Genomic DNA, 16,041 nt, shown 5'->3' with positions numbered 1-16,041 from the left:
CAGGAGAGCAGTCACTGTCTGTAAATACTGCCCTCTTAAGGACAGTATTCTCCTTCCAAGCTCTTGCTGCTGCTGCCATCCCCAGATTTAATCTCTGTATTTCTGCCTTTCCAAATGTCTGAGGTTGAAGAGAAGTCATGATCCATCTGGCTAGGTAATTTTTTCTCTCTTCCAAAAGCTCTAAGGATGCTGTAGCAGTCTGTGGTAAATGGTATTTAATGAAGTACCCTGCCCAGGGAATGGCATTTTCTTTCTCCTCCTTTTGCCCCCACTTCCAGCCTCACACACATTGGCCAAGAGGCAGCACAGAACAGGCAGGAGAGGAATAAGGAGGGAATGCCTCTGTGCAATGCCTGCTTCTCAGGCTGCCAGGTTCCTCAGCAGTTTGAGGTTGCTGTGGGCCAGCATGCAAGGAAGAACTGAAGGTTCTGTTATTGAACACACCTTTCCCTCTGGAGCAGAATTTAGCTGCCAATCACACTTGGAGGTTTCACGGGTGAGAAATTCAGTTCTGGAAAAGGAAACTCACAGGTGAATGTAGAGAGGAGCAGCAGCCAGGCTCCAAACCAGGTCCTGGAACACCCTGGACATGGAGGGGGTGTGCACATACACACAAACACACAGCCTTGCAATTCCAGCACTGCCCTGGGGAACTCTGTATTTCCATGAAATAATTCCATACTTTTTTCAAATAAAAAACACAGCATTTAATGATTAAAATAACACAACAGAATGAACAAATGTTTTATTGGCATGTTCATTGTTGTAAACAGCATCTGGCATGAAAAAGTTTACCAAAATCTTTTGATTGTTATAAATTAGGTGTTTTTATCCAAAAACTATGGAGAATTGTTCTCTATTGATCTTTATGGACCAAAGCAAAGAATTGCTGTTCCTAGGCTTTGCAATGAAATCATGTTGACTGCATCAGTCTTTGCACCACAGCCTGAACTACCAAGTTGGTACGTTGAGGTGTTAAGAGGTTGCCCCAATATTTGACTACATATAGCTATGGAATCAACTCTGGGAAAAACAAACTGACTTTCAGCAGGTGGAGAAGATGCAAACTCGTCATAGTTTTAAAAACAAAATGTACAAAAAGTAGCAGAACAGAACAAAAACTTCATTAACAAGGGGAAGTACAATCCTAAAGTACCCAGCATCGTCAAACATAAAATGAATACGAATTTAAATAGGCAACTATACTTCCAAATGTACACAATGCATGTTGATATGTGTAAAGAAAGAGCATGGTAAATAGCTGAACTGCAGTTCTGGTAAATGGATAGGGCAGATTTATTTACACATCGAACGCAATACACTAGAGCTGCTCATCGGTAACCTATGAAAAACCACTTTAGCTTACAACAGCACTTCCCAAACAACAACAGCTGCCTGCCAGCACCTCCTGCAGGCACCTCAGACCCCGTTTCCTGGAAGAATTCTCTAAATGCTGACACGTGCAGCACTGCCACGCCCGGCCCTGCCCCTGCTCCGCTCGAACCAATGTGTGAACGTTTTCTCAGGCTCTCTGATGAGGTAATGCGTGTATCAGTGAAACAAACAGAGAAAGGGATTCTGTCATGGCCTTTGCACAGCTTTTATTCTTAAGCTATGAGTATCCTGTTGGAGGCTAGTTTCACTAGCTACTATGTGCACACTTGTCCTCAATTTCCAGCGGTTCCCTCCCACCCAGGTTGCTCGAATCGTTTATTTGCACATCCCTTTTATCTTTACAGTACATGTGACTCTAGTGCACAACATGATTGCAGCGGGCCCCGCGCGGCCGGCGCCGCCCGCCCTGCTGGTGTCAGCGCTTACACCTAATGAATGTCCTGCCGGAATGGCACTACGGTCCTAGTGAACCTTTGGATTGCAAACAAAAAAAACTCCCCAGGGAAAATGCTAGAGCGAGTATCAGTCTTGAGTCAAATCTTTATTTGGTGCTCCATCCAGATAAATTTTTAGTGCTTTTTCTTTACGGGGAGAGTAGGTTACCCGGTGTCCAGTTTTCTGGAGTCTGCTGCTTTCTTTTTTCATCAGTTCATTTCTTTGCTCATCTGTTAATTCCATTAATTCTTCAGTTTTATCCCTAAAATGTAAACACAGGCTCAAATTCAGATCAATACAGTAACCACAAGGAGACTTCTGCTTTTTTTTTTGTTTTTTGCTTAGTGGTTTACTAAAAACCACAACTTAGCATAATACTTCTTAAGGATTGCTTTACTCTGCAGGAACAGGCAACGTGTCTAAACCTGCTTTTCCAGAAACATTCAGTGTTCTGTCTGGCTGCAGACCAGGGCAAGAAACAAGCCCATCCATCCCTCTCACTCCTCCTCTTTACAGACAGCCACAGTTCTGCTCTGCTTTTGGTCTCAGAGCCAACAGCTGGAAGCAGTGTCAGCCAGTCCTCAGCAGATGTTCCCCAAGCCATTTTCAGCAGGACCAGCACATTATTAACCAGCTGTTTTGCTCCAGCTCATGTGCCACTATGCAAAATGCCACAGCAATGTGCCCATGAGGTTGCCCCACTCACCAAGTAGAAGAGAAATGACAATACTCAAACTCTCAGTCTTCATCAACTCCTGCCCTGGGCTACTGCCACCAGCTGAGCAACATTTTTGACATTAACAGAATTTTTAGCATAACATGCTTTTTAGAAAGAATCTATACTAATTTCTCAAAGGAATAAACTCAGACAATAAAATCCTTGCTCTCCAAATCCTTCAGCAAGACTCTCACTAACTCCACATGGGATATGGTTCTATTTTAAGAAATTAAATCCAGATCCACACTCAAGCATAGCAACTACCTTTAATTTCAGTGGTTTGGGAGGGAGGATTGAGTAAAAAGGTGCAATGCTAATTTTCTTAAAGTTAATTAATATTCAGACTTTTAGGAAGCTGAGGAGCAGAAATATTTCACCTGAATGTCTTTAAGGTAACAAAGAGTATTTTATGTTCCTGTCCATTACATCACCCCACAAATGTTAACCACAGCTTTTTTTTTTTGCTGTGGTTTATTACACTATAATGAAATACATACCTATAAAATATTACTGCACCATCATCACAAATGTACAGGGGCCAGACATTCAATGTAGACACTTTTGGATTCCAGTCCAAGTCTTGATGAATCTCTAGTATGGAAATGTCACATGGAAAGGTTCCTCTACCCTGAAAAAAGCAATTACTCAGTGAATACAATAAAACTCATCACACATCCGTGCCATTTAAAGGTAAAAATATACAAAATCTTACTTACCTTTGCAAATTCAATGTTTTCTAAGGGTATTCCACTTATTTCACTTAGCTGTGAAGAGAAATGGTGGATTTAATACTATTCCAAAGCAACATTACACAGTGCCTACATGAAGTCAATAGCTGCCAAATCCAGAAGCCCAATTATCTGCCAAGTCCTCCAATATACAAAATGCCAGTGACAAGTACACATTGTTAACATTTCTGAGGTTACCAGTGCGTGTCACAAGCAACCCTTGCTGTGACAGCATTTCATCACACTTCTTAATACTGAAGACAAAAAGAGTTCATAGGAACAACGAATTAATAACATTCAAGCTCCAAGACACAAGTGCCTCATGTTAAACCCTGTGTGCCAAGGAAGGTGTTATCCAGTCAACCTGGGAGCAGGCACAGCTGGAAAATACACATGAGTAAGACCCACCTCCACTTCCTAAGCAGAAATTCAAAAATTAAAAGTTGCTCCCTGCACATCAGGGAATTCTTAAGGCAAGAAAACAAGGACAGCCAAGTCTTTCTTCAGATACAAGTGAGGGGGAATTCTTGACTGCATTCAAGAACCTGTAGTCATAACTTCATTTCTACCTGAGGAATGCAAGAAAGCAGCCCACAGCTTAACCAGTGTAAAACACAAACCCAGCCTGTGAACTAACAGCCCTGATTTATCAATTCTCAGGGTCACTGACACCAGCACTTTTACTGGCCTCAACACCCAAGGTGGCCTCCTAACTGGGTATTGCCATGTGTAAATGAACATTTCTCCATGAGTGGAACCCTGTGATACACTGGATGAACAGAACAGTCCCAACAGGAGACACTCCTGTTCCAGATTTCTGCTGGGATCCCTCAGGTCTGCTTACCTGTCAGAGCATCCTGGCCTCAAGCAAAACCAAACCACACCACAGCCACACTTCTTTCCAAGCAAAACATACCTCAACCTACTTGATACAGCAACACCAGCCCTCAGCAACAGTTCTCAAATTCAAATAGGAGGAGGCTGAAAGGTTTGGTATTTTGGAATAACAAAGCATTAGCTTGAAAAAACACCAAGAGGCAATAACTTAGCTTTTCTTTCATGTGTGTTTTTTGAGAATAAGGAACACAGGTTTAAGTTATTTAAACTTCAAGATGTGACTTTTTCTGCATGTATTCACCTTTCAGACCAGGCCATTATGTGAGACTAAGAAGAGTTTATAATTCATGAGGTTTGGTAATGGGATGGGCTAGGTAATCAGTTCCTGGGGAAAAATAATAACAATGCAACAGGGTTTCTGGAGCTATGACATCTTTGTGCTTCCCATCACAGAACATTAAAAAAACTCCTGGTCATCACAAGAAACTTGCATCATGTTACACGTTTTACCTTCTCTTTTAACTCTTCCACGCTGCTGCTTTCCAGTACTACCTCCTGGAAAGAATCTAACTTCATCTCTGACGGCCTCCATCGCCTCGATAAAACAGCAAGCTGAGACATGGATTTCATCTTTTCTACTCCTAGCAAAGAAAGAGAAATTTTTATATGAACATCACAAAATACCCTATTTTAAATTAGGGTTTGTCCATAGATCAAAGATACTCTAATAAGCAAGACTGCCCTGGAGATCCATGCACAAATTAAGTAACCCAGTGTGCTGCAAGCAGCTCGCTTATTAAAAAGGGGAAGAGGATAGAACCATGATTTTGCTGAAGTTTTCTGTTATCAGCTCCTTTATAGTAATTTTTCATGGGCAGGATCTCCTTGAAGGCACAGGGCAGTTTTCCGTAAGGCACAGCTCAGTCATCCACAGCAGATCTATCCACCCAACCCAACCACAGGCTGACTCCAGACCCAGCACCTGCACGAGACCTTCCTCAGCAAAACCAGCTTTTCCCTTTTAACTTCTGCATTTCCTTCACCAACCCCACACCTATCATTGAAATCTCTTTCCACCCACCACCTTCAAGAGTTTCAGTATGTGCTGCCTCCAGCCTTTCCATGCCTTGCTCCAGGTCTCAGAGCTGCCTTTGGAGCAATACTGTTCATATTACCATTAGATAAGCAGAAGTGATATCCACTTCAGATTTTGTTTTCAATTAGTCTATAATTTTATCATCTAGCATGCAAAACATGTGGCTTGGACATTTATGTCTCACATTACATGCTTGTTTTGCATGAAACTGCTGCAGAACACTTGGGAGTCCTGCAATCTACAATCTGTCTGGGAGTTAGGTGGGTTGCAGTGTCTAAAGCTGTATCTCCAAGACCTACTCACTACAGAAACAGTACAGCCATTATCTAAATCTGATAATAAATAATCCAATACACATTTTAAACTGTAAAGTTTGAACTGTAGTAGAAGCTGATACATATGTCCATAGGAATCTGAAGGCCTCCAGAATCTCCCAGGTTCATTTCAAATTTTGATACCTGCACTGGCACAATTCTGTTAAAATTGAAAATACCAGAATTGAACACAGCTGCCAAAATATTCAACTAACAGCTAAGCGAGACAGAAATGCTTGGGAAGAAAATTCCTGAGTGAATGGAATTCACATTCTTCATCTAGACATTAACTGCAGTATTTGTTAATCTAGAGGCTAGAGAGCATGGCCTACTTTTCTTACCCTTAATTATGCTTTTGCATTCAGAATCAAAGTTTTAAGTGCATATGCAAAGGAATACTTAAGAAATGGCATAATTTAAATTATACTTAAAGTAGAACTTCAGAAACATTCTGCTTTCTAACATTTGATTCCAAAGTTGTTTTGATGAACAAAAGTTTCTGCTCCAAATTCCTTCATGACAGAAGTGGTTTTTTTCAATTCTGTCTGAAAACTATTAAATGACTGAACTGCTGTGCTGACTTAAATTATACAAATTTCTTATGTATCTGCACCTAGTCATCACCAATACTAATTAAAAAATAAATCATTACCATCAAGTATTTCTAAGAAGACCTCCCAGTTGCTGGAAATATTGATATCTTCTTCATAGATATGATAATCCAGAAACACAGTGCCTGGATTCTTCCAGGTTTTCTTTCGTAGGCGAAACCTATGAACATATCACAAAAACCCCCAGTGAGTTTCTACCTGCACATGAACACTTAGCACTGGCAGAGATCACAACTGAGTGCTTTGTGACACAACTGAAATACTCCAACTCATTGACTGAAGGCTTGGTGAAGTTTAACAGGAACAAGTTTAATGTTCTGACACACTCCTGACAGCAGGGTGTCACTCCTGGCTCAGTGCTGAACCATTCATAAGCACAAGGGAAACAAGGCTGTACTCCACTTGTTCAATGCAGGGAATATGTAGGGATTTAAGGGAAGAAAACAGTTTCCTAATTAGGGATTACCCAATTATGGCAGAGGGCAGACAGCCCAGACCAGTGCTGTACACACACACAATGATGCTGCACAAGCAGTTTGCTGCAGTGATCTGTGCTGGGCTGGCATGTAGAGAGCAGAGGCTTTCTAAAGAACTGATTTACTTAATGCTCCCCTTTCTGAAGGAAATCATTAGAGAGATTTGAAGCTGTAGACATGTTGCACACAGGCAATTCTATGGAAATATGATCCCCTACAGAATTCATTCTGCAGGAGCTGAAAGCCAACAACTGCTGAATTAGTGTTTGTATTGACAAACTGACTCAAAGACCACAGCAATTTAATTCTCTTTCTTTCATTACTTTCTTTCTCCACAAGAGGAAGGAAATCCTCACAGACACATTTTAAAATGACATTTAAATCAGGTTTACCTGTCAATTGTCAGGTCTAGGCCACATTGTTCTCGAAGCTGAGGAAGCAGCTCCTCTTTGGACTGTCGGACAGTCATTCCTTTTGCAAAAACTGCATCTAGAAGAAACTTGCATGGCTGTGAACAGAAAGAGATTAAAGACAGAATTCTTTTGAACACAAAACTCTGTTTTTGCTCTGTTTGTGCTTTCTGACCAATCCCACCCACCTGGCAACAAGATCAGTAGAAGGTTTCTCATTAACCAATGAGAAATGGGCAATGAATTCATTAAAATGGGGTGGAAGTAATTTGTGTAGCACAGCCCTCTGGTAGGGCATTCCAACCCTCTGCCTGCCTGTGTTGGGCTGCTAACTGCTACCCTTGCATTCACATTCCATACAATGACAAAGGAGCTTTCCAATTAAATAAGCCACATCATCATAAAAATGCCACTTTCTTGGATCAGACACAACTTCATGACTCCACAGAAGTTGCTTTTAAATTTATCTCTTATTATCTGCTTTAGCAGTTCAGCTTAGTCTCTTATCCATTACTAATACATATTCTGCAGTTTTGTCCAAAAAATAAAATTAAAGTGCATACAAAGTCAACTTCTAAAGACTGCAATCTATTCAGTTTGCAGTCTATATAATCACTTCTGTATTTTTCATGTCCCAGAAGATGTAACAAGCTTATGAGCTGCTGTACTGCAAGAGAGGCACTTCTGTTTCAGGCTTGCCTTATGCAGAGGGGCCCATTACCCACGCAACCCCCCTGACAAGCACAATGTGCAGCACATGAATGGGATGAATTAGATCAGTTCAGCATCACTGAAAGCCACAGCCACGAGCACACACAGCTTCTTCTTTGGAGAGAATGCTACGTGACTGTCATGCATTTAAGGGAAACAGAGAAACAATTCACTTCTCCTCCATTTACACTACAGAAATAAAGACTCTTGAGAGACAGTGCAAATCACATTCCAATTGCTTACTTGGAACACAAATAATCTCAAACTCCCTTTCTAAACCCAGAAAAACTTGCAGGGAAATGTGAAGAAAAGAAGGAGTTTAATTTCTTTCCCAAGATTTCAAAGCAAAACCTTGGCCAAGGCACATATTAATATTTTCATGAATCAGTCTTGAAACATTCAGTGCCTTACCTCAGGCTCATTTACCAGGAGTTGATAGACTTTAACTCTGTATTCACCCTTCTTAAGGGCTCTTCCAAGTCTAATAGTTATCTAGAATGCCAAAGGAATATCTGTTAGAACTGGTATCAAAATCAGAACTGGATTTGTAACATGCTACCAAGACCCAAATTATTAAGTCACCGGCTGTAAATTAACTTTATCTGTATTGTACCAATACACTTTCAATGATTCAAAATAACTTTGAAATAACCTTATTGTCATCAGAAAATGACGAAAGGGTCTCATTCAGCCGAACACTCTCAAACTCTTGATTGCTGGCATAGACTCTAAAGACTTTGAAGTCAGAAGATGGAACTCCAACAGAAGGCTCCAAGTGTTGCTTGAAGGCAGACAGTGTTATTCTTTTATCAACATGCACCATCAGCCCTAAGCAAAAATAAAGATAAAAATTGTATGAAACACCTTGCTACCAAAAAAAAGCACTCTCACGTACACTTCCCATCTATTCAGAGTTAGCACTTAACAGAACAGTACTGAAAAGCCTGAATTATGGTTAATGCTACATGTACATTTTATCTAAGGATGTTATTGTAACCTTTAAGGGTTCCGCTCTATTTTAAGTGTTTATGGGCAGATATTTCTGGGGGACAGGGCAGCTCCAATGCCCTGGCTTGCATTCAGTGATGCAGCACAGCAGAGCAGTACCTTGTCTGTTCAGAAAGAAAACAAACATAATTCCATGGAGCAACTGCACATAATCCTGCAGAAATCCTACAGCTTTTCCCTGCCTCAAGGGAGAGGGAATTGCCTTGGTGTTGGGACTGGCCAGACAGCCACCCAACCCCTTCTGGTTTCTTTCCTGGCTTTCAGCACTGAAAAGGTTAATTCCAGGAAGGCCACTGGATATCAAGACAAGCTCAAATCCAGATTAAGGGACTTTTTCATGGAATAATATTGTAAATAAGGAAAAACTGTAATAGTATGAAATTCTGGAAAGGGAATAGTTTATCTATAGAACATGCAATTAGTACTACACTACAAACTGTCGTGATTATATAACGTCACAACACTCTAGAATCGACTACTCAGAATACTGAAGTGAACAAATAAATTATTTGAATGATACTAAAAATAAATAAAAGCTTTCCCCTCAGATAATCATTCACACAGTGTACTATGGTAATCAAAATTACTGCAAACAAGTAATTCCTGAATCCAACTAGCCCTACCAAAACAAAACAGGGAAAAATGAAAGCAGTTCAGAGTCAGGCCCAAAGAAAGACCATTCCAAGCCAAAGGAGTAATTTTATCAAAGCTTTTGTAGATGCAAATCAATTTCTCTCTGAGAAATTCTTAATCTATTACAATCAGAGTTTCTGGATTGACATGAAAGCCTTTGCCTTCCAAATATTTATCTTGCATCCTGCTATTCTTTAGTTATTATTGTGTTAGCTATAAAGCACTGCAGGTATGGAGCATTGATGAAATTATTTATTTTATGACAATTATATACCTTAGGCTCTTATACTGAAATTGTTTGAACACTTTCATATCAGTCTTATGCCTCACTGTAACCACTGTATTTCAGTTAGTGAATTAAATTGTCAACATCAAGTATATTTGAATTTTCTTTACTGTCAAATGATTAGGGCTTTTCAGATTTGTTCGTCTCAATGGTAACAGAAATGTGCTGCTTTAACCACATCAAATAAGTGCATTCTGAAACAGGTGAATCATCAGCAGCAGATGCATCTATGATCCTTTCACTGGGAGCCAACTCAGCTTGCTCTCCAGGGAACACTATCAATACACACACGTAGATGTTCACTTTCTTGGAAACAAAAGAGCAAGACACTTTTCAAATATGTAATCACTTATTACAAGATCAAAATTAGGCAAGACTTTTGCTGAACATCACATCCTGTCTGCACTTTCAGCAGCTTTAATTTGACATTATAATTAAGTTTTTCAATACTGCCATTAGACACTTTTAACACAGCATACGAATTAAGCAGGAAAACCCACAGAATTATTTTAAGGCATTTAAAAAAGCATACATACATTTTTGCCCTTCTCCTGAACCCTCCTCTGCAGTGTAGGGCTCTGATTTAAAGTACATATACTGTGCTTCTCCTCTGCTCTTGCCACTCTCATCATATTCACTGTCTGTTCCAGAATCCTCCTCTGCTGTGTCCCAGGTCTCCTTCTTGCCCTGGTTGGCTTTTGATCGCCTGCTGCTGGTGATGCTGTGGGAGTCCAGCCCGTTGGCCAGGGGGAGGGGGGCATTGTCCACGTTGCACAGAGTGTCACTGCTGTGGCTGGAGCTGAGGATGTCACTGTCCACAGAACTTGTGCTCCTGTCGTTATTGACGTCCGAGTCTGATCGCTCCTCCGACTGCAGGTTCTCTGGGTCAGAAACCTGAATCTGGTTGTCAAGTTCTCTGTTTTCTGCTGATGCTGAAGAGTCTATTTCATTTAAAGGTGACTCAATGTTTTCAAAATCACTGGCTTCTGTGCTTTTGCTGCTGTCTCCATTATCTCCCTCCTGCTGCTGCTGTTGCTGCAGGGACAGGCTTTTAAGTTTTTCAGTGCTTTCTTCCAAAATTGCCTCTACAGATTTCATATTGCCTACAGGTCCTTTTACTCTTTCACAAGGTTCCTCCAAGTTGCCTGCAGCCCCACCAGACTTCTGATAAAGGGCCTTCCTAGCTGCTAGCTGAGAGCTAGGAGCTTGCTCTGGTAAGGACACGTACAGCCTGATGGTGTTGGCATGGCGATCCAAAAGCTTCCAAAGCTGAGAGTCTGTGTACACCACATGGCGGTCCAGGGACTCCGAGCTTTCCACAAACACCTGAGCAGGAAAGAAGTGCTGGATCATGGAGGGCTATTTTACATAAATACAACAGCAGACACAGGATTGAGCACACTTTGGAAATAATGCCATCAAGAAACACCACCTTTTATCAAAGTGTTCAAATCATAATAATGATTTCACTTTTCCTTGTTTTCATAACCATCTTAAGACTGGAGTGAACTGTAGGCAGACTGACCAGCTGCAGGAACACACTGAGAAGGATTCATCAGTCACTCCATGTGCACCCTTCACTTGTGCACAGCACTGTTACGACAGCAATGAGCCCCACCAATGCAGCAGACTATTTATTTTCTAATGCCATAAGGAGGTTTTAAATGTACACATGTGCAAGCAATAGTGCAAATCAAATGTGTCTCTTCCCTTTGGTAAAGGGCTCAAACGGCCTCTAAATAATGGAGTAACAACTCACTGCCATTGTTTCGCTCAGCTGTGAGCCAAAGTCTTCCTTATTCTTTCTTCATCAAGAAGATTTAACACTGAGCTTCAACTTCAGAGAGAGAGGATGTGCAAAATGCACTAAAAGATGTGCTATTTCTACTGAAGTAAAAAAGGGCAATATATGCATTTCAAATGTTAGTTATTTGAGTACTAAGCTACTCTTTTTCTGAATGCATTACACAATTATTATTGAAAATACTTATTAGGAGTATTTTTTTAAAAAATATTGTAAATTGTCCAGGGGGAACCTTCATAGTGAAAAATCACTAAATTTAAGACAGAAACCCACCAAAAACTTGTTTGTAGTCTTGATATTTGTTTCTTAGTACGTTAATACTGACAGCAGGTAAAGTTGCTGAGGTGGTTTAGCAAACACATCCAGGCAGGCTTCATAGCAATACATCAATCTTTTTTCCCCAAGAATGCTTGACTCTTAGCAGTCTTCATCATAAGGCTGTTAAGTTCAGCACCATCTGCACCAGAGTCACAGCCAGATGTCTGATTCTCAATGCACTCTCTCCTGTGTACACTTGGTCTCACAACCAGCCCAGAGAATTCAGCAGCAGCACTGCACTGTGCAGAAACCCACACACTACAGAGCGACACACGTGACACTTACCCAGGATCGATTCTGTACCTACTGCCATGCCTTGTACAACACAGCAGGCAAACACACATACAAGGAATGAAGGATTTAAATCCAGAGCATGTACCTTGTTGCTCCTGAAGAAGCCTTCAGCTTTCAGCGTTTTGCTGGACACGTTGAGCAGGCGCAGGTCATTGTAGCAGCGCTCCAACACCACCCGCATGGTCTCAGCAGGTAGGTGTGTGGCCTGGAACAGGACAGAGGCATCACATGTGCATCACACACACCTCCAAACTGAAAAGAGTGCTTCCTTTCTGGCACTGTTCACAGGGAAAGCAGCACGTTCATTCATCAACTTGGAAATTGCAAAAGGGAACACTGGGGAGCCTCCCAAACCCGTTCAGTCCCAGTGCCTTTGCTCCACCCTTTAATATGTAGTAAGGGCCAGTTTTTCCAAAAGGTCAGAGGCACAAAATGGGCTGGCTTTGCAGAGAACTCGAAAAATCATTTATGACAATGGTCTTATTCTCTGATGTATGAACCAACTGAAAATTAAAAATATTCTCAAAAAACATATTTCGCACAGTGTTCACTTAATTCTTAGACTGAACTCAAATTGCTGGAATCATATTTTCTAACAAGTATTATGAAGTTACACCAACCACTGAATTATTTTACACAGAAATGAGCAAATGCAATCTCTGTCTTCCAAGGCAATGGAAGCAGTAATGTCCCTTGGTTTAAAGCCATGTAAAAATCAATTTGCACCTAAGTACCAAGAGGCTGTTGGGATGAAAAGGAGATTGTACAAGAATGCAGACAGCTTTGGATGTTAGGTGTTAAACACTAAAGCTGGAGTGGGGGAAGTTACACTTGGGTTCAGCTGTATGGTAACAGCTCACTAGTTCTGTCACCAGCTGGACTTTCAGGGAGGTTGTTAAAGATACCAACTCAGGATGGAAGCAAGAAGCAGCCTGCTGCTCTCAGCAGGAGTGAGCAGCTGGACAAACTCATCTGTGGCATCTAACTGAACCCTACTGGACAGGACTCACAGCATGATCTGCAAAAGGTGCAGGCTCTCATTTTAGGTATGCAAATTAGGACACATTTCACAGCCACAACGAATGAAAACTCTTTAATACAAGTCCTTAAGGACTGCAAATTACCTTTGAAATTAGCTGTTTAAACTCTGAAACTGTTTGATTCAAATAAGCTCGCACACTGATTGGAGGAGCAACAGATTCAGTCTTCAGGTCAACGACATGAACCTTTACCATGACCTCTGCAGGGAGGAGAAAAAAGCAAACAGTCACATATATACACAGAGAAAATTCAACAGGCAAAGAAAACACACATATGCTTGTCTGATGTAATAATTAAGGGGTTGCATTAAATACAAACAGTAAGAACTTGAAAAGCAGTCCAATTTCAGAATTACATTTTCTGATCAAATTTAATGCCAAAAAAGAAAAAACCTTCCAGTTTGGCAAATTTTAGTATACCTTAGATCTGCTTCATCTAGAAGCAAGTCAGCAGCACAGCACATTATGTAGTTCTGAATACTGATGGTACAATTTAGGTTTCCTTCTTTCAACACCTCACACTGAAGCTGTTTTACAGCTCTGTGCTTGTGCCACCACACAACATAGGCAAGGACAAACTAAAAGCATGTATGTAACTACAAGCCTTACCCCCAGGTTTATAGCACTGGAAAATCTGGTCAGGCCTCCTTGTTTCCAGCAGCAAGTCGAACATGTAGGTTGACTTGACCCCTCCAAGTAACAAACCCATGGGGGTCTCCTCCTCTCCTTCATACGAGCGCTCCAGGTAGTCATGGAACTCATCGTACTTGACAAGGCGGCAGCAGTCCAAGGGAACAGCCTCTTCCAAATCCATCAACTAAACATGCACACACAGAGCCCCCACATGTCAGTGACACCCTCAGCTCAGAGTTTAGCTCTACCTGCAAGCTAGAAATACCTCACTGTGTGTACATCCAGGAACCCCCTGGATTCACAATTCAGCTTTAGAAAACACACCACAGATATTTTATACACCTGCAGTATATAGACATGTTTCCAAATTCAAATAGAAGCCTGCATGAAAATGCAGAAAACAGGGAATTTTGAAAAGTACACAGGCACATGAAGACAGGTCCCAGAAGTATTTTTAGGGGAATACATTGCCTATCACTTATATCGGATGGCATCTTGGAGGCCTGAGGGAGTCACATCCACTAATTACCCTCCGTGCATCTCAAGGAGATGTCAGCACATCCCAAATCTGGAAGTGCCTTGCTGGTCGTCTCCCAGCCAGAAACATATATGGCAAGAACCCAGGAGCACAACATGTCCACCTGTTTGTGGGAGACAGAGATCAACAGATGCCTTGGTGTTCACTCCTGTTTCTGAATTAGCTGCCCAGGAAGATTCTCAAGAACTCTGTCACTAACGTATCTAATACAAGGCTTTTACCGCCACACAAATGAAAGTGTTCAGAATTCTTTCAATTTGCTGAGGCCATGGTGAGCCTAACAGCAGCTCTCACTGTCTGATTTTAAAATAAGGGTGTGCCAGTCAATACTGACTTTTACAAGGGCAGGCTGCATCACTCCAATCAGCAATCAGTTGATGGCTACTGGCAGAAAACTTAGGCAACAATGGCAAACTAGAACATCTTTTAAAAAAACCACAAAAATCACTACCATACAGAACTTCCCAAGAACCAGCCCCCAAAACCAACACCCCAAAAAACCCCCACAGCCAAGCCCTCTCAAACACTCCCATCATATTACAAATTTAAAATCTGAAGACACACAGCAGAAAACACTACATCAAACATTTTAACTATCCTGTTATGCATGGCACACCTTGTAAGCTATTTCCACAGCTTCCTTCAGTGTTCTGTCCTTATGAACTTCCAATTTGTTCTCCATCATTATTTGTTTTGTAGGATGCATGCAGAATAATTTAATCTAGGAAATAAAAAGGAAGAAAAATTATCATGAAGGTGTTTTCACACATCTTTCCATTTAAGTTGCAAAGCCCATATTCAAGCAATCTAATATGAAATACACCTTTAGCTCTGCTCCAGCTCTGGGATGGTTTCCTTCCAGCTGTTACACAACTGCAGACAGAAAATGCCAAAGGTAGATGAGGTGTATGTGTGTACCTGAACCTTTCTCCCAGCAAGGGTACAGCTTCTCTAACCAGACCACCTTGTAGCCACAGGCTGTGAACAAATGCTCCAAAGCAAAATGCACATACGAGCAATGAATGCGAAATTCCTTTTTCACATAGACAGTTACACATTTTGCAATGACAGAACTTCCCCACAAAACAATCACTTGACTCACAGATAGAGCAGCTGACTGCCACACTTGTAATGCTCTGAGGTCCTACTTTGTTTGTTACTATTGAATCCAGGGTTGGAAAAAATTCTGCTCTTTCTGCCAAGTAACTATTTAGAATTAGTTTAAGAAACACCACTGCACAAAGTCAAGGGTCACAATATGAAAAGATTGAACAGTACAAAACACATAACATGCAGCATTACACATTCTTTGGAAGTAGTTTTGCTGAAAATAAGTGATGCCAGATGAACTAGTTTTGTTTTGGTTTTAATACCAATTCAAATCCACATGCAATACATTAATTCAACAAAAATGTCTGGTAAATACCTTGCCTGCACCATGTACAGGTTTCCAACAGGTGCAATTCATTTTAAAGAACAGTTAGTGCAAACATTTATCACAAAGGAGTCCCTGTATTGTAAAAAACCCACTGTTTACTGTGGAAACATTTCCCACTAGCAACGCAGAGTTACTCAGTCCAGCAGAAATTCTAACCTTGCACGTGTTGCGTTCAATTTCCCGTTGTCTCTTTTCTTGTTCTTCTAATTCTCTCTCTTTCTGTACCAATTGTTTAATGTGCTCTGGATATTCATGTGCCTCAAGAAACTCTGCCAGTAGAAACAAAGCAATAGTTCAAATAAATGCAGTTTATCTGCA

The 16,041-nt window shown here is 41.0% G+C and overlaps 1 protein-coding gene across 3 annotated transcripts in view; it reads right to left on the bottom strand.

Annotated features, from left to right (window-relative positions):
* Positions 1 to 714: 714 nt before the first annotated feature.
* USP47 (ubiquitin specific peptidase 47) overlaps positions 715 to 16,041 on the bottom strand; it is a 50,000-nt gene continuing 34,673 nt past the window's right edge. For all 3 annotated transcript variants that reach the window (XM_033061659.2, XM_033061657.2, XM_033061658.2), the window contains exons 15-28: positions 15,880 to 15,992; positions 14,902 to 15,006; positions 13,724 to 13,931; positions 13,199 to 13,314; positions 12,160 to 12,279; positions 10,195 to 10,984; positions 8,384 to 8,559; positions 8,143 to 8,223; positions 7,003 to 7,118; positions 6,176 to 6,294; positions 4,624 to 4,754; positions 3,265 to 3,312; positions 3,046 to 3,176; positions 715 to 2,092 (exon numbers count right to left, since the gene is read on the bottom strand). In XM_033061659.2, coding sequence (XP_032917550.1) covers positions 1,918 to 2,092; positions 3,046 to 3,176; positions 3,265 to 3,312; positions 4,624 to 4,754; positions 6,176 to 6,294; positions 7,003 to 7,118; positions 8,143 to 8,223; positions 8,384 to 8,559; positions 10,195 to 10,984; positions 12,160 to 12,279; positions 13,199 to 13,314; positions 13,724 to 13,931; positions 14,902 to 15,006; positions 15,880 to 15,992 — 2,429 coding nt within the window. In that variant the 3' untranslated portion in view covers positions 715 to 1,917. The remainder of the gene's footprint in view (positions 2,093 to 3,045; positions 3,177 to 3,264; positions 3,313 to 4,623; positions 4,755 to 6,175; positions 6,295 to 7,002; positions 7,119 to 8,142; positions 8,224 to 8,383; positions 8,560 to 10,194; positions 10,985 to 12,159; positions 12,280 to 13,198; positions 13,315 to 13,723; positions 13,932 to 14,901; positions 15,007 to 15,879; positions 15,993 to 16,041) is intronic.

The sequence above is a fragment of the Catharus ustulatus genome, chromosome 6, assembly GCF_009819885.2.
Source record: "Catharus ustulatus isolate bCatUst1 chromosome 6, bCatUst1.pri.v2, whole genome shotgun sequence".
Classification (NCBI taxonomy): Eukaryota; Metazoa; Chordata; class Aves; order Passeriformes; family Turdidae; genus Catharus; species Catharus ustulatus.
This window is presented reverse-complemented; position numbering and strand designations above follow the sequence as displayed.